The sequence below is a fragment of the Pleurodeles waltl genome, chromosome 3_1 (genome assembly GCF_031143425.1).
Source record: "Pleurodeles waltl isolate 20211129_DDA chromosome 3_1, aPleWal1.hap1.20221129, whole genome shotgun sequence".
In the NCBI taxonomy this organism is placed as follows: Eukaryota; Metazoa; Chordata; class Amphibia; order Caudata; family Salamandridae; genus Pleurodeles; species Pleurodeles waltl.
This window is the reverse complement of record NC_090440.1, coordinates 167165896-167188732: the sequence shown is the minus strand read 5'-3', so window position 1 is coordinate 167188732 and position 22837 is coordinate 167165896. Positions and strand designations below refer to the sequence as shown.

The 22837-nt window shown below is 45.8% G+C and overlaps 1 protein-coding gene across 2 annotated transcripts in view; it reads left to right on the top strand.

The window, feature by feature from the left end:
- Window positions 1-22837, top strand: part of RNF111 (ring finger protein 111) — a 306333-nt gene that overhangs the window by 212276 nt on the left and 71220 nt on the right. For both annotated transcript variants that reach the window (XM_069222081.1, XM_069222080.1), the window contains exon 9: window positions 21552-21677. In XM_069222081.1, the coding sequence (XP_069078182.1) occupies window positions 21552-21677 (126 nt within the window). The remainder of the gene's footprint in view (window positions 1-21551; window positions 21678-22837) is intronic.

Below are 22837 nucleotides of genomic sequence, written 5' to 3'. Positions count from 1 at the left end.
GGGCTACTCAAGCCCTGACTCCACAAATAATAGTCAGAGATGCTGGTTCCCTCACAGGAGGGACCAACAACTCTGAAATCACTGAGGATAACTCCAGTGAAGAGGACATCCAGTTAGCCAGGATGGCCAAAAGATTGGCTTTGGAAAGACAGATCCTAGCCATAGAGAGGGAAAGACAAGAGATGGGCCTAGGACCCATCAATGGTGGCAGCAACATAAATAGGGTCAGAGATTCTCCTGACATGTTGAAAATCCCTAAAGGGATTGTAACTAAATATGAAGATGGTGATGACATCACCAAATGGTTCACAGCTTTTGAGAGGGCTTGTGTAACCAGAAAAGTGAACAAATCTCACTGGGGTGCTCTCCTTTGGGAAATGTTCACAGGAAAGTGTAGGGATAGACTCCTCACACTCTCTGGACAAGATGCAGAATCTTATGACCTCATGAAGGGTACCCTGATTGAGGGCTTTGGATTCTCCACTGAGGAGTATAGGATTAGATTCAGGGGGGCTCAAAAATCCTCGAGCCAGACCTGGGTTGACTTTGTAGACTACTCAGTAAAAACACTAGATGGTTGGATTCAAGGCAGTGGTGTAAGTAATTATGATGGGCTGTACAATTTATTTGTGAAAGAACACCTGTTAAGTAATTGTTTCAATGATAAACTGCATCAGCATCTGGTAGACCTAGGACCAATTTCTCCCCAAGAATTGGGAAAGAAGGCGGACCATTGGGTCAAGACTAGGGTGTCCAAAACTTCCACAGGGGGTGACCAAAAGAAAGGGGTCACAAAACCTCCCCAGGGGAAAGGTGGTGAGACAGCCAAAAATAAAACTAGTAAAGAGTCTTCTACAGGCCCCCAAAAACCTGCACAGGAGGGTGGGCCCAGAGCCTCTTCACAAACCAATCCTGGGTACAAGGGTAAAAACTTTGATCCCAAAAAGGCCTGGTGTCGAAACTGTAGTCAGTCTGGACACCAAACTGGAGACAAGGCCTGTCCCAAGAAAAGTTCCACTCCAAACCCCAATCCAGGTAACACTGGAATGGCTAGTCTCCAAGTGGGATCAACAGTGTGCCCAGAGCAAATCAGGGTCCACACTGAAGCTACTCTAGTCTCTGAGGGTGGGGTGGATTTAGCCACACTAGCTGCCTGGCCCCCTAACATGCAAAAATACAGGCAGCAGCTCTTTATTAATGGGACAATTGTAGAGGGCCTGAGGGATACAGGTGCCAGTGTCACCATGGTGACAGAGAAACTGGTTTCCCCTGGCCAATACCTGACTGGATAAACTTATACAGTCACCAATGCTGACAATCAAACTAAAGCACATCCCATGGCAATGGTAACTTTAGAATGCGGAGGGGTCAATGGCCTGAAACAGGTGGTGGTCTCCTCAAACATCCCAGTAGACTGTCTGCTTGGAAATGACCTGGAGTCCTCAGCATGGGCTGAGGTAGAACTAAAAACCCATGCAGCCATGCTGGGTATCCCTGAACTGGTGTGTGTAAAAACAAGAGCACAATGCAAGGCACAGGGTGAAAAAGTAGAGCTGGAGTCTGGAAAAATGGCCCAGCCTACCAAGAGAAAAGGAAAGTCAGTTGGGAAACCAACTGCAACACAGTCAGAAAAAGAGAACCTCTCTTCTCAGGAAGAAGTTCTGCCCTCTGAGGGAACTGAGCCTTTGGAGCTTGAACCTTATCCGGTTGAGCTCTTAGGCCCAGGGGGACCCTCAAGGGAGGAGCTGTGTAAGGGACAAGAAACCTGTCCCTCTCTTGAAGGCCTTAGGCAGCAAGCTGCTGAAGAGTCCAAGGGCAAGAAAAATGGAACACATAGGGTCTACTGGGAAGATGGACTCCTGTACACTGAGGCCAGAGACCCCAAACCTGGTGCCACTAGGAGAGTGGTAGTGCCTCAGTCGTTCAGAGAGTTTATTCTGACCTTAGCCCATGATATTCCCCTTGCTGGGCATTTGGGACAAACCAAGACGTGGGAGAGGTTAGTCAACCACTTCTACTGGCCCAATATGTCCCAGAAGGTTAAGGAGTTTTGCCTCTCCTGCCCCACCTGTCAATCCAGTGGTAAGACAGGTGGGCACCCAAAGGCCCCCCTCATTCCACTTCCAGTGGTGGGGGTCCCCTTTGAAAGAGTGGGTGTGGACATAGTTGGTCCACTGGAACCTCCCACAGCCTCAGGAAATATGTACATCCTAGTAGTAGTGGATCATGCTACTAGGTATCCTGAAGCTATTCCCCTTAGGTCGACTACTGCCCCTGCAGTAGCCAAGGCCCTCATTGGTATCTTTACCAGAGTGGGTTTCCCTAAGGAGGTGGTGTCTGACAGAGGTACCAACTTCATGTCAGCATACCTAAAACACATGTGGAATGAGTGTGGAGTGACTTACAAATTCACTACACCATACCATCCACAAACTAATGGCTTAGTTGAGAGATTCAACAAGACATTAAAAGGCATGATCATGGGGCTCCCAGAAAAACTCAAAAGGAGATGGGATGTCCTCTTGCCATGTCTGCTTTTTGCTTACAGAGAGGTGCCACAGAAGGGAGTAGGATTCTCACCCTTTGAACTTCTGTTTGGCCACCCTGTAAGGGGACCACTTGCTCTTGTTAAAGAAGGCTGGGAGAGACCTCTTCATGAGCCTAAACAAGACATAGTGGACTATGTACTTGGCCTTCGCTCTAGAATGGCAGAGTACATGGAAAAGGCAACCAAAAACCTCGAGGCCAGCCAACAGCTCCAGAAGTTTTGGTATGACCAAAAGGCTGCACTGGTTGAGTTCCAACCAGGGCAGAAAGTCTGGGTTCTGGAGCCTGTGGCTCCCAGGGCACTCCAGGACAAATGGAGTGGCCCTTACCCAGTGCTAGAAAGGAAGAGTCAGGTCACCTACCTGGTGGACCTGGGCACAAGCAGGAGCCCCAAGAGGGTGATCCATGTGAACCGCCTTAAGCTCTTCCATGACAGGGCTGATGTGAATCTGTTGATGGTAACAGATGAGGATCAGGAGGCAGAGAGTGAACCTCTCCCTGATCTTCTGTCATCAGACCCAAAAGATGGCTCAGTAGATGGAGTGATCTACTCAGACACCCTCTCTGGCCAACAGCAAGCTGATTGTAGGAGAGTCCTACAACAGTTTCCTGAACTCTTCTCCTTAACCCCTGGTCAGACCCACCTGTGTACCCATGATGTGGACACAGGAGACAGCATGCCTGTCAAGAACAAAATCTTTAGACAGTCTGACCATGTTAAGGAAAGCATCAAGGTGGAAGTCCACAAGATGCTGGAATTGGGAGTAATTGAGCGCTCTGACAGCCCCTGGGCTAGCCCAGTGGTCTTAGTCCCCAAACCTCACACCAAAGATGGAAAGAAAGAGATGAGGTTTTGTGTGGACTACAGAGGGCTCAATTCTGTCACCAAGACAGATGCTCATCCAATTCCTAGAGCTGATGAGCTCATAGATAAATTAGGTGCTGCCAAATTCTTAAGTACCTTTGACTTGACAGCAGGGTACTGGCAAATAAAAATGGCACCTGGAGCAAAAGAGAAAACAGCATTCTCCACACCTGATGGGCATTATCAGTTTACTGTTATGCCCTTTGGTTTAAAGAATGCCCCTGCCACCTTCCAAAGGTTGGTGAATCAAGTCCTTGCTGGCTTGGAGTCCTTTAGCACAGCTTATCTTGATGATATTGCTGTCTTTAGCTCCACCTGGCAGGATCACCTGGTCCACCTGAAGAAGGTTTTGAAGGCTCTGCAATCTGCAGGCCTCTCTATCAAGGCATCCAAATGCCAGATAGGGCAGGGAACTGTGGTTTACTTGGGCCACCTTGTAGGTGGAGGCCAAGTTCAGCCACTCCAACCCAAGATCCAGACTATTCTGGACTGGGTAGCTCCAAAAACCCAGACTCAAGTCAGGGCATTCCTTGGCTTGACTGGGTATTACAGGAGGTTTGTGAAGGGATATGGATCCATTGTGACAGCCCTCACTGAACTCACCTCCAAGAAAATGCCCAAGAAAGTGAACTGGACTGTGGAATGCCAACAGGCCTTTGACACCCTGAAACAAGCAATGTGCTCAGCACCAGTTCTAAAAGCTCCAGATTATTCTAAGCAGTTCATTGTGCAGACAGATGCCTCTGAACATGGGATAGGGGCAGTTTTGTCCCAAACAAATGATGATGGCCTTGACCAGCCTGTTGCTTTCATTAGCAGGAGGTTACTCCCCAGGGAGCAGCGTTGGAGTGCCATTGAGAGGGAGGCCTTTGCTGTGGTTTGGTCCCTGAAGAAGCTGAGACCATACCTCTTTGGGACTCACTTCCTAGTTCAAACTGACCACAGACCTCTCAAATGGCTGATGCAAATGAAAGGTGAAAATCCTAAACTGTTGAGGTGGTCCATCTCCCTACAGGGAATGGACTTTATAGTGGAACACAGACCTGGGACTGCCCATGCCAATGCAGATGGCCTTTCCAGGTTCTTCCACTTAGAAAATGAAGACTCTCTTGGGAAAGGTTAGTCTCATCCTCTTTCGTTTGGGGGGGGGTTGTGTAAGGAAATGCCTCCTTGGCATGGTTGCCCCCTGACTTTTTTGCCTTTGCTGATGCTATGTTTACAATTGAAAGTGTGCTGAGGCCTGCTAACCAGGCCCCAGCACCAGTGTTCTTTCCCTAACCTGTACTTTTGTATCCACAATTGGCAGACCCTGGCATCCAGATAAGTCCCTTGTAACTGGTACGTCTAGTACCAAGGGCCCTGATGCCAAGGAAGGTCTCTAAGGGCTGCAGCATGTCTTATGCCACCCTGGAGACCTCTCACTCAGCACAGACACCCTGCTTGCCAGCTTGTGTGTGCTAGTGAGAACAAAACGAGTAAGTCGACATGGCACTCCCCTCAGGGTGCCATGCCAGCCTCTCACTGCCTATGCAAGTATAGGTCAGTCACCCCTCTAGCAGGCCTTACAGCCCTAAGGCAGGGTGCACTATACCATAGGTGAGGGTACCAGTGCATGAGCATGGTACCCCTACAGTGTCTAAGCAAAACCTTAGACATTGTAAGTGCAGGGTAGCCATAAGAGTATATGGTCTGGGAGTCTGTCAAACACGAACTCCACAGCACCATAATGGCTACACTGAAAACTGGGAAGTTTGGTATCAAACTTCTCAGCACAATAAATGCACACTGATGCCAGTGTACATTTTATTGCAAAATACACCCCAGAGGGCACCTTAGAGGTGCCCCCTGAAACTTAACCGACTGTCTGTGTAGGCTGACTAGTTCCAGCAGCCTGCCACACTAGAGACATGTTGCTGGCCCCATGGGGAGAGTGCCTTTGTCACTCTGAGGCCAGTAACAAAGCCTGCACTGGGTGGAGATGCTAACACCTCCCCCAGGCAGGAGCTGTGACACCTGGCGGTGAGCCTCAAAGGCTCACCCCTTTGTCACAGCCCAGCAGGGCACTCCAGCTTAGTGGAGTTGCCCGCCCCCTCCGGCCACGGCCCCCGCTTTTGGCGGCAAGGCTGGAGGGAACAAAGACAGCAACAAGGAGGAGTCACTGGCCAGTCAGGACAGCCCCTAAGGTGTCCTGAGCGGAGGTGACTCTAACTTTTAGAAATCCTCCATCTTGCAGATGGAGGATTCCCCCAATAGGGTTAGGATTGTGACCCCCTCCCCTTGGGAGGAGGCACAAAGAGGGTGTACCCACCCTCAGGGCTAGTAGCCATTGGCTACTAACCCCCCAGACCTAAACACGCCCTTAAATTTAGTATTTAAGGGCTACCCTGAACCCTAGAAAATTAGATTCCTGCAACAACAAGAAGAAGGACTGCCTAGCTGAAAACCCCTGCAGAGGAAGACCAGAAGACAACAACTGCCTTGGCTCCAGAAACTCACCGGCCTGTCTCCTGCCCTCCAAAGAACTCTGCTCCAGCGACGCCTTCCAAAGGGACCAGCGACCTCTGAATCCTCTGAGGACTGCCTTGCTTCGACGACGACAAGAAACTCCCGAGGACAGCGGACCTGCTCCAAAAAGACTGCAACTTTGTTTCAAGAAGCAGCTTTAAAGAACCCTGCAACTCCCCGCAAGAAGCGTGAGACTTGCCACACTGCACCCGGCGACCCCGACTCGGCTGGTGGAGAACCAACACCTCAGGGAGGACCCCCGGACTACTCTCCGACTGTGAGTACCAAAACCTGTCCCCCCTGAGCCCCCACAGCGCCGCCTGCAGAGGGAATCCCGAGGCTTCCCCTGACCGCGACTCTCTGAAACCTAAGTCCCGACGCCTGGAAAAGACCCTGCACCCGCAGCCCCCAGGACCTGAAGGACCGGACTTTCACTGGAGAAGTGACCCCCAGGAGTCCCTCTCCCTTGCCCAAGTGGAGGTTTCCCCGAGGAAGCCCCCCCTTGCCTGCCTGCAGCGCTGAAGAGATCCGTTGATCTCTCATAGACTAACATTGCAAACCCGACGCTTGTTTCTACACTGCACCCGGCCGCCCCCGCGCTGCTGAGGGTGAAATTCCTGTGTGGGCTTGTGTCCCCCCCCCGGTGCCCTACAAAACCCCCCTGGTCTGCCCTCCGAAGACGCGGGTACTTACCTGCAAGCAGACCGGAACCGGGGCACCCCCTTCTCTCCATTCTAGCCTATGTGTTTTGGGCACCACTTTGAACTCTGCACCTGACCGGCCCTGAGCTGCTGGTGTGGTAACTTTGGAGTTGCTCTGAACCCCCAACGGTGGGCTACCTTGGACCAAGAACTGAACCCTGTAAGTGTCTTACTTACCTGGTAAAACTAACAAAAACTTACCTCCCCCAGGAACTGTGAAAATTGCACTGTGTCCACTTTTAAAATAGCTATTTGTGAATAACTTGAAAAGTATACATGCAATTGAAATGATTCAAAGTTCCTAATGTACTTACCTGCAATACCTTTCAAACAAGATATTACATGTTAAATTTGAACCTGTGGTTCTTAAAATAAACTAAGAAAAGATATTTTCTATAACCAAACCTATTGGCTGGATTTGTCTCTGAGTGTGTGTACCTCATTTATTGTCTATGTGTATGTACAACAAATGCTTAACACTACTCCTTGGATAAGCCTACTGCTCGACCACACTACCACAAAATAGAGCATTAGTATTATCTATTTTTACCACTATTTTACCTCTAAGGGGAACCCTTGGACTCTGTGCATGCTATTCCTTACTTTGAAATAGCACATACAGAGCCAACTTCCTACACTAAGGGTCATTTTTAATGAACAACTTATTGTAGCTGTTGTTAAGGGCTGAATCAGCTATTAAAAAACCCTTTATTCAAGTTATTGGCTTGCGCTGTAAGCATGGTCTCATACCGAGGGAGAGGGCTTTCAACAACCAGTACAGCCCATGCAGAAGGGCTGTGAAGCTATTGGAACATTCAATACAAAGAAGGTAAAATGTTATAAATTGAACAGAGGAAAACAATAAGACAAATATTGGAAGTTGGGGCAGAAGGCTTTTATCTGACGTTCTGCCACTTCATTGCCTTCAGCGAAGCTCCCAACATTTCAGTATTCTAATATGGAATACCATGTTGGGTTCTTGATAAAGCAGGATTTGTATTTTCTCCCCATTTCTGAATAGTGTAATGGGCACTGATACTGCGGACTTCCAAAACAGGTGCTGAATGATAGATTTGTACATAGTTTCAAATGCAGGCACCATCACTGTGGATAAGATTACATTCAGTTTTTAGGGTGCAGATGGGTAGCAGGCATTTATTTACACAATGCAAAAGTTAGTTGAACAATGAAATGGTGTTTAAGTATGTCTCATGACGATATGTACTGTAAGTTGCAGTGACTACTAGATTAATATTGTGTGCACATTGCATCAAAGATTTTGCCAAATTAAAGTATGCTAGTATGGTCTCACCGTGACAGGTTGTCTGGTCAAACTCCTTTAATTGGTACAAAATGCAGAATCACTTCCATTTGGCGGACTAGAACGATTTTGGAGCCAAATGTTTGGCTTCCCACAATGCTTGTGCTCTAGAGGCATCCTTAAATAACCATATTGAAGTGTTTGGGAACCTGTCAGCTCGCTGATTGAAGGATGCAATAAAAGTGTCTGCCAGTCATCCCAAGCAAGAAGTCAATGTTTTATATGGTTTGACAAAAGTTGCTGGCCTGATTATCACCATTAGCATGATGATGAGTTTCATTGTCGAATTTGAGTTTTATTACGGAATTAAGTAGTACCGTATTTGGGAGCGGGTCAACCCAAAATTCATATGACCTACTGATAAATAGAAAATACCTGAACACAAAGTCCTCTGTGTTTAAGGTTTTAGGTGCAGACATGAGGAGGCATGGAGTAGGCAGGTGTCTGGGTCGGAGCCGCTGGAATCACTAAAGCTCCTGGACTGGTTCTTTTCTTTGGGTGTGACTAGACCATGCTAGAGTAGTCTTGAAGTAATCCATCATGGCCAGACTGATGGTCTTGATCTGCACAGTGTCAGACGATAGAGCAGGAAATTCTTGCTGACTCTTTCAGCGTCCAAAGCTGCTCCAACAACAAAGAAGAGCCCAGTGCCAGAGAAGGAGTGCCATGACTTCAGACAGGCAAAGAAGCAAGACTTTTTCTAAAAGCAATATCATAATTTCTCCTTCCTGTGTGGCTTTTTGTGTTTCTGATGAAAGCTTTGATGGGAGATTGTTGAAGAAGGAGTGGCAGAAACAATTTAGTTTGTCCCTGCAGGCTTTGGCCAAAAATAACTTGAGCTCCCTCTCTTATATGATGGTAGGGTGCATCTGAGAACATGACTTTTTGGTTACGGAGTCATTGCTGTTGCTCAGTCGCCACATGCAGATATCATGTGAGTCTGACAAAGGCATCTTCTTGTAGTAGCATCTACCTCATAGGTCAAACTTTGAGTTTTTCTGGGGAGATATTTGACTGGCTTGCGGTTGAATGCCAAGTAATTTTTATTGGATAAGCGCAAAGAGAGTGTGAGGATTGTATTAATATTTGACAAAGCAAAAACTGGTGCCATTCATGGCCGAGGCTACATACTGTTAAAACATCAACACGAGATTCAAATCTTACTGAGAAATGATGAACAGAGTGGGAGAAAACAAGTAAACCTTTATTATTATTATTGGTAATTTTTTAGAGCCCACAACTAACCAAATACTGGGTTTCCTGGCACTAAACCAAAGAAACAATGGAAGTCGTCCCACAAATTTAGAGTAACCACGTCTTCAGGTTCTTGCGAAGGGCAAGGAGTGTGGGCCAATTCCTTAAAATAACTGGAAGGTAATTCCCGAGCTTGGGACCCAAAACTGAAAACAAGCGACCACCCATCCAGGCCAAGCGGAAACCTTGAACCGTGCACATAACCAGATGCTGAGATCTTTGGGAGAGGATCGGTTGATAGGGCAATATCAGTACCTGAATTTAGCGAGGGCCAACCCCCGCCTTAAATTGAATGCACTTCAGGATTGTGAGCCAGTGAAGCTTTGCAGGAGAAGGGCTACCGAAGCATGCCTCAAAACTGGGAACACAAGGCGCTCTGCAGCATTCTGAACCATCTGCAAGCGGCAGATAGAAGCTTGGTCTGCACCTAGATAACGGATATTGCCATAGCCCAATCTGGACAGGATTACAGCTTTGATTACTGTCTTTTGAGCTGACAAGGGAAGAAACAAGATTATTTTCTTAAGCCACTTGATTATGGCAAAGCAAATGGAGGTCACCTTCGCAATCTGAGGTTTCATTGACAGATTTACATCCAGCAAGAAGCCCAGATTCTTAACTTAATTCTTAACCTTTCAGAAAACTCACCACTAGTGCCTAAAAGACAAGTGACCGTGGATATGGCAGCCAAATAACTCTAAACTTTAGCCACTGCCAACCCCCACCATGCAAGGCACAGCGCATAGATCAGGATGTCAAAAGACAATTTAAACGGGGATAGGGACTTTCGATTGACACCATTGTACAAACTTGTTCTTGTGCCCTGAAAAAATTAATTTTGTAGTGGGTTTCTTGGCAGCCAAGAAGACTTCTGTAACATCATCTGCAAGATAAAAGGCCTCCATCTGGCACCCCTCAATGAGCAGGCTCCCAACCACTACGTTCACTTTGGGATGGAGGACCTAACCATGCTGTTGAAAGAGCAGGTCCACCCGTTTTGGGAGAAGACTTGGCATCCAAATGCTGAGTGACAACTGTCGGGATCATCTGGTCTGATCCTCCTCCACCTTCCATATGATTTTAGAAAGCATCACAAAGCAGACTAGCTGAACCTGAACGCATCCAACAGGGATCCATTAGAAGAGAACTGCAGGGCACAAACCAGCAGACTGTTTTTGTCATGGGATATGACAATGAGATCTATGTATAGATACCGAATCTGGAGATCACTTGAGTGACTTTGAGCTATAGTACCCACTTACGGTCCTCTAGCGAGAGATTATGACCGCTATCACATATAACAAACCTGCAAGATGAGCCACAGCTGAGAAAATTTCCAGTTGCTGTGCTCACTGCCACAGGCAAATCACCTGAAATACAGGGTTCACTACCCAACACCAACCTGTCTGTTGATATAATTGACAGACGCTGCTTCAGTGCATGCCAGTGGCCTTATGCAGTCATGTTGGCCAGGTGGGTACCCCAACCTACTGAAGAGGCACCCTTTGACTACAGTAGATTGTACCTGCAGAGGGCTGAGTTTGCAACCCACTGTGAATTTGGCGGAATCTAAACATCAGTGATGATCAAAGTGAACCAATGATAAGATCAGCACCAGAAAGCTTCCTTGATACTGGAGCCACTACCATCTCAGGCACCTAGAGAAGATCTCTCATCTGGAATTTAGCCCCAGTGGAATGCATGAGGATAGGCATACATACAACCTGAAGACCCTGAATTTGGGTTTGAATCAAATTTCCGAATCATCTCTAGATTAACTGCGTTGTCTTAGGAGGAGAATCCTTCATGGGGGTAATATGAGGGTTAACCTCTGCGTTGGAGTGAGGTGGAAGGTTTTGGGCATTGATAGTAAAGCCCATGTCATGGAAGACATTGTATACAGAACATGTCCTTAACCAGCACTTTGGATCCCACGGTAAACCATGGGTATTGTCTGTGGGTGAGGAGAATTGGAAGATGAAAATAGGTGTGCTGGAAGTCCAGGGAAAGCCATCAGTTGCATTCACGGCCATCAAACATGGCTAAGAAACAACTTTTCATGCCGAATGAACAAATTTAGACTGTATCAGATCATGAGAGATCTCGGACTTTAAAGCTTATTGGGAACTAGGAAGTCGAGGGAGTACAATCTTGCGTCCCTTTCCTCCAGCTGTACCATCCCTATTGCCCTGCTGCTCAGCAGGTTAGGCATCTAAGCATGCTAAATGTACACCTGCAAAAGGAAAAACAGAAAGGGAGAACTCCATCATGTAGTCGGTCCCAGTGCATCATGGTAAATGCAGTACAAATTCGTTTTGTATCCATAAAGTAATCTAAAGTTTTTCACCTTAGTCAATTGCTTCTTAGTACTCCAATCTGCATAAGTGGTTTAAAATGCCATTTATGACTATTTCTCTGTAAAAGAGTGCAGTTTTTGTGTTCGCAAATATGCATACAATTAATGCCCAACTAATGAATGCTTGGATGTGGTTAGGTAGCTAATAATTTATGAAATGTTTCATATATTTCTATGCATAATGATATATCAGAATATTTTATTCTGAGTAATGTTACTTTGTCAGTTTAATAATATGTCTATTTTCAGTTTGCCCTCTTTTTTTTACATTTCTTTCTTTCTGATAAAGTCAGAGAATACAATACGAACATGGCAGTGTTTTTCGTTTTTACAGATAGAACAAAATCATTGAATATGTACCAGGGGACATTTCAAATAACATTGGTTGTCAAGTACTCTGAGATATCCTGTTTGTAAATTCGTGGAAGGAGGAATGCCTGGATTAGAGTGTTGCTGCATAGGTGTGCATTCTGTCCAAGAGAAACTTAATCTGGGGAGAACAAGGGCAAAGAAAAACACACGAGGAGAAAGGGGGGAGTAGTGGTGAGGCTCCTGTGTTAGGATAGAGGCGGTTTCAGAGAGCGAGCTTATACCTAGGCATAAATGATAATGAACACAGGTCTTTGGTGTCACGGGGTGCAATAGTTGGTGGGACAACTGCAGTGAGGGTGGTGTTCAGTTTGCCCTCATTTACTGGAGTTTTTCAATATTCTTGTTGTTTTACTATATATATATATTTGACCAATTTATTTTGTTTGGATGTTTAGGAAATATATTTGCTACGCATAATTGAGTAGAACTATCAATAATCAGTGTAACTTTATAAAAAGGTGGATTTAATTCAGAATGGGAATTACATTACTTAAACTGTTTTAAAGGGGGTTCTCTCTATGTGTACCCAATGTAAAATGTTCTGTCACTGGAATGCCCCAGAATGTTAATTCTGATGTGTTAATTTCAACTGTGCAGTGTGTACTGTTCCAGTCACGTGCTGCCATCCTCCTGATCCCCCACTTGCCTAGTGTTGTAGTTATTGTAGCCTAATCTCAGCTGCTTCACGCACACCACCTTTTCAGTGGCCATAACCCGCATTCAAGATGCTTCTTAGACAATAAAAACCAATAGCAGTGTTTGTAAACCTCTGTACAGCTCTGTGGAGTTGTGTGCTCATTATAAGTTATTATGTACCATGTCTAGTTAACATTGTGCTGTGCTGTACGCTGCCTCCAGCGTTTTTCCCACCATTATGAATATACATGAGATGCATGACTTCAGGATGACACCAACATGCCCCTTGTTTCTAATATATGAAAATGGCGAGTGGACCAATTTGCCTCCATCCCATGAGTACTGTTGTTATCCAAATCCCAAGGGTAGGTCTGAACAGAGGTGGTCTAGTTGTGAGTGATGTAAGGTTCTCTTCCAGGAGATCCCCATCAGTAGTCATACTGAATAGTCCGCCAACGTGCAGGGTCCCTGGAGCACTTCTTAAATTTTATATCTATATCTCTCATAACCTTTTACGTAGTACTATATATATATATATATATATATATATATATATATATATATATATATATATATATATATAAAGCCTATAGAAAAGGCTAACAACGGGCAGATTACATTGAGGTTTCCATTAAAAAAATTCTAACACCAGAAATATTGTCATGAATACACAATGACAATATCAGAAGTTTCACAAACCTTTATTTCATAAGGGTAGGTGAGCCATTATAACCAATAGGCAGCCACTCAAAGAATAACAGAGGAAACTGTCACTGTGCCTTTAAGGACCTCACAGTATGCTATCATGCCTCACAGGTGACATGTCAGTTAATTTTTCTGCCACCTGCTGCTAGGATCCTAGAGGCCCTGAGCTCTACCCTTTTGGCAATTTAGTCAGAAAAATCTTTTCAAACTCTTTCAAATTCAACATCTTTTGACATTTCTCTGTAAATAGAGTGCAGGGAACTTATTTTTGTGAAGTATACCTTCATGTTTTGTGAAGTGCCCTTCCTGTGGGAAGAAGGTGGCTCAGACTGATCCTCACTCAGTCTGTATTGTCTGCCTGCCAGAGTCCCATCGTCCTGAGCCCTGTCCTTATTTCCACCAGTTATCCAGGCATACTCTGAAGCGTAGAGGAAAAATCAGGCTTCATGGACTCCAAGAAAGAGGAACAGCTGGTTCATCGAGAGGCCTTGAAGAGCATCAATCTTGCTCCAAAGAGCCCTCCTTTCATCCCAAAGAATCCCACAAAGGAGGGTCTCGTGAGAGACACCAGAAGAAGCAACCCCGATCGACGTCCAGAGGTATGGTGTCGAAATTTGGGAAAATACTTGTATGTTCGACGTTGAAGACGCCATCAAAGGCTGGGTCTGCTCATCATTTGATGTCGAAGCATACACAGCATCGGAATTCGACGCCTGCATCGTTGCCACAGTCTCAGTCGACAGCCAGACAACATAATTTGTCGACGTTGAGACATGCATCACCATTCCACTCACCGTCGACGTACAGGAGACATTCTTTGATGTCAAGGCACTCGCCGTCAAAGCAGGCAGAAAAGGAACGTCCCATGTGAAAGGAAGAAACACTCTGTCACAAATCCCATTGACATAGAGGAAGAAGCATACAGCACGGTCGACAGAAGCTCAGGTTTTGCCTACATATTTGGCAGAATCAAGACCTCGTTCTCCATCCATACAGTCACTATTAAATAGTTCACCAGGTGCATTGGAGAGTTTGCAAAAAAGACTGTGCCTCAGACTGAGAGAATTCAAGGACATACTCACCTAGAGTCACGCCTCATACACCATCACCTAAAAAGACATCTTTTCCTAGGCTGTCCACAGGCACCCAATCTGTAACACCTATGATGCCATCGGAGTCTGTTAGGAGCCTACACGTTCCTTTGACTTGTAAATCGCACAGATCAAGAAGTCCTCTGCATCATCGCTCTAGAAAAACATCGAGAGCCAGATCTACCTCATGATCCAGAAGATCTCATGGGTCTACATCCAGGCATCACAGAAAGTCACCACGCTCCTGGTCCACCACGTCCCGTTCTTCAGTGAGGTAACACTAACCTACCTTAATAGACACACACCCTGTCATAGTATCCCCAGTAGATGGTCTCTTGACATTTAATGATGTCCTTATCAGGGGTGCAAACAAACTGAACAGTGTCATCCCAACTACTACTACTTCATCTGTCATTTTCGAGATGCTGTAACAATGAACAGTAGCAAGACCACTCCTTCCACTGGTTCCAGGACATTTGGGCCCTGAAATGCAACAGTTTTTAACTCTAACATCTTTGAAACCCACACCATCTCGTCTCCTTAGAAAATATAAAGTTCCTAAACGGAACTCATTGTTTCTCAGAGCTGATCTGCCTCCGAACTTAGTGATAGTGGCTGCTGCGCGTAAATCTCATTATGCAGTTTCTTCATTGTAGGAAGTTGGCTCTGTATGTGCTATTTCAAAGTAAGGAATAGCATGCACAGAGTCCAAGGGTTCCCCTTAGAGGTAAGATAGTGGCAAAAAGAGATAATACTAATGCTCTATTTTGTGGTAGTGTGGTCGAGCAGTAGGCTTATCAAAGGAGTAGTGTTAAGCATTTGTTGTACATACACACAGGCAATAAATGAGGAACACACACTCAGAGACAATTCCAGGCCAATAGGTTTTTGTATAGAAAAATATATTTTCTTAGTTTATTTTAAGAACCACAGGTTCAAATTCTACATGTAATATCTCATTTGAAAGGTATTGCAGGTAAGTACTTTAGGAACTTTGAATAATCACAATAGCATATATACTTTTTACATAAAACACATATAGCTATTTTAAAAGTGGACACTGCAATTTTCAACAGTTCCTGGGGGAGGTAAGTTATTGTTAGTTCTTGCAGGTAAGTAAACCACCTACGGGGTTCAAATTGGGGTCCAAGGTAGCCCACCGTTGGGGGTTCAGAGCAACCCTAAAGTCACCACACCAGCAGCTCAGGGCCTGTCAGGTGCAGAGGTCAAAGAGGTGCCCAAAACACATAGGCTTCAATGGGGAAGGGGGTGCCCCGGTTCCAGTCTGCCAGCAGGTAAGTACCCGCGTCTTCCGAGGGCAGACCAGGGGGGGGGTTTGTAGGGCACTCGGGCGGACACAAGTCAGCACAAAAAGTACACCCTCAGCAGCACGGGGGCGGCCGGGTGCAGTGTGCAAACACGCGTCGGGTTTTCAATAGGTTTCAATGAGAGACCAAGGGGTCCCTTCAGCGATGCAGGCAAGGGGGGGGCTCCTCGGGGTAGCCACCACCTGGGCAAGGGAGAGGGCCTCCTGGGGGGTCACTCCTGCACTGGAGTTGCGATCCTTCAGGTCCTGGGGGCTGCGGGTGCAGGGTCTTTTCCAGGCGTCGGGATTTTAGAGTCAGGCAGTCGCGGTCAGGGGGAGCCTCGGGATTCCCTCTGCAGGCGTCGCTGTGGGGGCTCAGGGGGGACAACTTTGGTTACTCACAGTCTTGGAGTCGCCTGGGGGTCCTCCCTGTAGCGTTGTTTCTTCACCATTCGAGTCAGGGTCGCCGGGTGCAGTGTTGCAAGCCTCACGCTTCTGACGGGAATTGCAGGGGTCTTTAAATCTGCTCCTCTGGAAACAAAGTTGCAGTCTTTGTTGAACAGGGCCGCTGTTCTCTGGAGTTTCTTGGTCTTTTGGAAGCAGGGCAGTCCTCTGAGGATTCAGAGGTCGCTGGTCCTGGGGAAAGCGTCGCTGGAGCAGTTTTCTTCTGAAGGAGGGAGACAGGCCGGTAGGGCTGGGGCTAAAGCAGTTGGTGTCTCAGTCTTCTCTGCAGGGTTTTTCAGTTCAGCAGTCCTCTTCTTCGTACGTTGCAGGAATCTAATTTCTTAGGTTCAGGGGAGCCCTTAAATACTAAATTTAAGGGTGTGTTTAGGTCTGGGGGGTTAGTAGCCAATGGCTACTAGCCCTGAGGGTGGGTACACCCTCTTTGTGCCTCCTCCCAAGGGGAGGGGGTCACATTCCTATCCCTATTGGGGGAATCCTCCATCTGCAAGATGGAGGATTTCTAAAAGTTAGAGTCACCTCAGCTCAGGACACCTTAGGGGCTGTCCTGACTGGCCAGTGACTCCTCCTTGTTATTCTCATGATTTCCTCCGGCCTTGCCGCCAAAAGTGGGGCCGTGGCCGGAGGGGGCGGGCAACTCCACTAGCTGGAGAGCCCTGTGGTGCTGGAACAAAGGGGGTGAGCCTTTGAGGCTCACCGCCAGGTGTTACAGCTCCTGCCTGGGGGAGGTGATAGCATCTCCACCCAGTACAGGCTTTGTTACTAGCCACAGAGTGACAAAGGCACTCTCCCCATGTGGCCAGCAACATGTCTCGAGTGTGGCAGGCTGCTAAAACCATTCAGCCTACACAGGTAAGTGGTTAAGGTTTCAGGGGGCACCTCTAAGGTGCCCTCTGGGGTGTATTTTACAATAAAATGTACACTGGCATCAGTGTGCATTTATTGTGCTGAGAAGTTTGATACCAAACTTCCCAGTTTTCAGTGTAGCCATTATGGTGCTGTGGAGTTCGTGTTTGATAGACTCCCAGACCATATACTCTTATGGCTACCCTGCACTTACAATGTCTAAGGTTTGGCTTAAACAGTGTAGGGGCACAGTGCTCATGCACTGGTGCCCTCACCTATGGTATAGTGCACACTGCCTTAGGGCTGTAAGGCCTGCTAGAGGGGTGACTTCTCTATACTGCATAGGAAGTGTGAAGTTGGCATGGCACCCTGAGGGGAGTGCCATGTCGACTTACTCGTTTTGTCCTCACCAGCACACACAAGCTGGCAAGCAGTGTGTCTGTGCTGAGTGAGGGGTCCCTAGGGTGGCATAAGATATGCTGCAGCCCTTAGAGACCTTCCCTGGCATCAGGGCCCTTGGTACCAGGGGTACCAGTTACAAGGGACTTACCTGGATGCCAGGGTGTGCCAATTGTGGAATCAAAAGTACAGGTTAGGGAAAGAACACTGGTGCTGGGGCCTGGTTAGCAGGCCTCAGCACTCTTTCAATTCATAACATAGCATCAGCAAAGGCAAAAAGTCAGGGGATAACCATGCCAAGGAGGCATTTCCTTACATTCATCTTGGGTCCTTTCAGACAAGGAAAGTAAGCAGATTGACTCCATGAGAAAAAAGATATGCGGAGCATCTGCATCCTATATGAAGGTGGCGAGTGCTTCTGCCTTCCTAGGGAGAGATTAAAAGTCTCTGCGACTCACTCAGCAGGTTTACATAAAAGCTGCCTTACAAGGACCAACAGAATTTACAGAAATTCTGAATAAACGTGGCCAGGTATCCAACCAGATCATAAATGCAGCAGCAGATGCGTCAAAACTAGCTGCAAATGGCTACTCAAACAGAATATGTACAAAGAGAGCTTTGTGGGGTATGACCTACTGGTTTAAAACCAGAGGCACAGCATGAAATAGTGAACGTAAGCATTTTCAGTTAACACCCTATTCAGTACTCACACGGACGAGGGGATGTCCAGAATGAAGACCAAGATGGACACTCTCAGAGCCGTTGGTCTGGAAAAGAAAAAATAATTCTGCAAAGATAGAGGCCCTGTGACAATTTATTTTTCCAGTAGTGTTCAGACCCCTCACTGGACTCAACAGCATCACCAGCAAGAAATAATGCACTATCATCCTTGCAGACCATCTAGAGGCAGAAGGTCACAACAGCATCCTTCATCCACAGAAAAACTCCTAAGAAACAATGAATTCTCCCTTCCCCCTTTTCCGTTACCTGCTCCAGTGGGGAGGGGTGGTGGGGGGGAAGTATCATCCATAATCTGACAGAGTGGCATTCAATAACAAAAGACAAATGGGTCTTGAATATTGTTCAGAATGGATATTCTCTTCGATTCAAGACCTCTCCTTCTGTTCCATCAGTGAAAACATTCAGAAGGAAGTCCGCATTCTGTTACTAAAGCAGGCAATAGAGGAGGTCCCATGTCACTGAAAGCAACTTGGGATTTATTGCTGCTGTTTTCTAGTTTGAAAGAGAGGACCAAAACAAGAGTTCAGACCTACAAGTACCGAACAAATATATACAAAAAGAAAAGTTTGTAATGTTGGTGCTTCACCAAATCTACCCCACAACTGCAACTAGGAGACTGGATGTGTCCAATTGATCTTCAGAATGCTTATTTTCACATCCCATTTTCTACAGAGCATCGGAAGTTTCTCAGTTTGAAAGTGGGATCTCAACAGTATAAGTACAAAGTTCTACTGTTTGGCGTAAAATCAACTCCACGAACGTTCTCCAAATGTTTGGCAGTGTTCGCAGCATACATAGGAAAACAGAAAATCTTTGTTTATCCTTACCTATACGATTGGCTGATAAAAGGTTTTTCACCATCACAAGCAAAAGAGCATTATCAGCTTTGTGTTGCATACTGACCAGTCTGAGTCTCCAAATCAACTTCAACAAGTCAATGGTGCGTCCAGTTCAAAAGTTGCACAACCTGGGAGCTACACTGGGTACGCACTCTGCAAAGGTGTATCCTTCAGAAGAGAGATTGGTCGATCTGAAACAGACTCACAATCCATCAGCAAGACAGTTTGCGTCCCTCCTACGGTTGATGACCTCTTGCCCCTTCATAGTTCCTCACAAAAGACTACACATGAGGCCTCTGCAGCAATGCAATGGCTAGAGGACCAGTGGAATCAGCTTTCCAGCTGCTGTGAAGGCAAGCTGACTCTATCGCCAGCTGCAAGTCAGTCCCTTCCATGGTGGTCTCAACGGAGGAACCTGCTGGTAGGGGTACCATTTCATCAGCATGTGCCAAGTCAGTCACTAATCACATGCTTCTCTCTAGGGATGAGTTGCTCATATGGGCTCCCCTCATACTCACAGAATTTGGACATTTAAAGAAAAGATGTATCACATGAATATGCTGGCATTGAGCGTAGTTCATCTGGTTCTAAAGTCCTTCTTTCCATTGATGACAACAGATTCTGTCCTTGTTCAGACAACACAACAACTCTGCATTACCTGAACAAGCCAGAAGGGATTCACTCCTGTTCTGTGTCTCCCAAAGCCCAAGCCTTTTGGAAATGGTTAAAAGCCAGTAATTTAACAATAACAGCCATTCATCTCACAGGGACTCAAAATACCCAGGCTGACTCAGTCGAAATTTCCATGAAAATCATGGCTGGATCTTAAACGACGAGATCTTGTAACACATTTTTCAGGAATGGGGATAACCTCAAATAGAATTGAAGACGCTGAAAAAAAAAATGGCAAGATTACGTATCCAGGTTCATCAAGCGAGGGTCGAAGGTGAATGCCCTTGTGATAAATTGGTCAGTGAAATTTCTCTGTGCATTTCCTCCAATTCCTGTCATACCAACAGTGATTGTTAAACTGTACAAGTCTAGAACCAGGGTGATATTAATAGCTTCCGAATGGGCTCATTGGAGGTGGTCCACTGGCCTTCTACATCTGTCATAGAGACCACACAAGACACGGCCATGCAGACAGGATCTCCTGTACAAGTTCGGAGGATAGATACTACGTCCCACCCTTCCATCACTGAATGTGACAGCATGGCTCCTGAATTCCTTCAACATGGACATTGAGGCATATCCAAAAAATACATGGACATTTTAAGATATGCTAATTGACATTCTCTAGATCATAAGCTTTCAGATGGGGAAGGTTTTATTTATGGTGTATGTCAAATGATCACAATCCGATTTTGTGTCAAGAACATGTGGCCATTCCATATCTTCTCCAGCTAGCTAAATCTGGACTACAGTTTTCTTCCATTAAGGTACATCTTGTGCTCATTACGGCCTATAGGAAATCAACTTCAGACATCTTTCTTTCAAATTCCAGTGGTCATAGACTTCTTGGAAGGGCTTGAAATTAGGTCACCCTCTTCTTCGTGGGAACTTATTATTGCCATTCCTAAACAGATAGGTGCCTCATTTGTACCAATAGCCTAAAGCCTCTTTGCAGGATCTCCCTGGAAAGCAGATTTTCTAGTTGCCGTCTCTTCTGCTCGTCGGGAAATATACAAGCCCTATGTTATGAAAAAACGTATACAGTTTTTCATGCCAATAGACTGTTGATGAGCACTCATCCCAGTTTCAGTCTTCTCCATTAACCAGAACATTTTGTTACCTACCTTCTCCCCTAAACCCTCAACTCCAGCTGAAAGATGGTTACACTTTCTTGATTTTACGAGTGCTAAAGTTTTACGTAAACAAAGCCAAAGTTATAAGGAAATTGGATCACCTTTTTGTTAGCTGTTGTCTTGGGTCGATAGGTTTTGCATCCTCTAAACAAACCATTTCTAGATGGATAGTTTCTTGTATACTCCTTTCTTACCAGTTACCTAAAACAAATCCTTACCTGCTAGACCTAAGGCACACTCAAGGGGAAAAGCTGCAACTGCAGTTCTGTTAAGGAATGAACCTGTTTCTGAAACTTGTAAAGCTGCTACATGGAAATCTGCATGTGGGTGGGATTATTCAGTGCTTATGACTTTGATGGGGATTCCCCTGGAAGAGAATTAGGGTTACAGGTAAGCAATTTTTCCTTTCTCACAAACTCAGGAGCCCTCCTCTGTGGCCAGCAATTGAGAGCCCTTGTAGTGTTTCTTGGTGGACTGAATGCATTCCGAACTGAGAAATGGTGCAAGAATGTGGTAACATGAATTGTAGGGTGTGCCCTGCTCCACACTGTTAGTAGTGATTAAATAGTTAAAGATCAGAGCAAGTGTTTGCAGGAGTTGGAAGTGCAGGAGGGCTTAAGTTGCCCAAGTTACTGAGTGAGTTAACGGTGCTTGCTACCGCCACACTACGTAGTAGTTCTTTCCCCGAAAGAAACTGTTGTAGAATAAATTGTTATTTTCCTCAGTTTACATTGTCCTTTCGGTATGTGATGTATGTTGCCTCTTCTCTGCAGTTGACTCTAATAATGCATTCTTTTCAGACGTGCTCATGAACGCCCACCCCCACATCCTCATCGAATGCACCCCAACTACGGACATGGTCACCACATTCAGGTGCCTCAGACCATGTCATCACATGCTCGACAAGCTGCAGAGAGGGCTGCTTGGTGAGTAATAACATATGTCTATTTCATAGTTCAGTTGTGTGACGACTTAAAGCGTTGAGCTTCTGTTTACCCGTGAAATTTGACAACCAGCGTTACAAAGAAAGTCCCATGATTTAAGTCAGCCTGTGTAGATTACTGAAAACGGTAAACGGGTAAGTAGTAAGGATTTCAGTTTCGTGTGGGTGCAGAGTGCTCGTGATGCCGCACTCTTCCTTGGATAGAATGTCCTATGAATTTGTTATGTAGGTGTTTTTCTTGAAATCACATAATTTTTTTTACGAATTTACTAAAGAAAAACCATTATAAAAGACTGAGACGGTCATTTTAGACATTTTTGCATGACGTCCATGAATTTGGAGCAGAACAAAAAAAGCAGCAAGGACATGAACATAAAACGGCACCGCACTTTACATCCCTTTGAAAGTGGTGGACCACTACTAAAGCACAGCTTTTCAGTCACAAAGTAAAAATTCGGGTTTAAATGTATTGATAAGATTTAGGCAAACATGGCAAGCCCATTAGCTAGCATCCATGTTGTCCAGATCCGATTGCCAACTGCCCCTTCCGACATGGTTCTAGAGTTGGAACACATGCATGCAGCAAGATGTAAGAACGCCCATCACAGAACACTCAACTTGTCATCACAGGTAAGGAAGTACCGGTAAACCAATGTACATTAAAAGAGAGCAAGTACACATGGATACAACATCTCCCAGGATACCTGAGGTTGCATGACGGTTTCTCTACTTTTAAATGCTTTTTTTTTTTTTAAAGGCAGTTTTATTTGTGCTTGTTCCACAAAATATGCCGAATTGCATCATATGGCCGTTCCAGCTGCTGAACAAAAATCTTCCTGAGCATTGGAATATTCCTGAACAGTCTCAGCTTCCCACACAAATGGAAACTTAGATCTCTCTGCGGTGCTGAATGCCGTTTCTTGGGCTGCAGGGCTCAGTGGCTTCTAGGAAAATCTGTGATGGTTACTGCTGTTGACCACTAGTAGCACAGTGCCACTGCTGCTCCAGCACAACAGATAGGTAATCTGAGTTACTGCATTTGGGTTCTAGGTTCTTCAGGGATAGTATTGTTGAGCAGTGAAGGCTTAGTCTAGAATATGTGGTGGTAAGGATACTGCGATATCCAAAAAATAACTCACATCA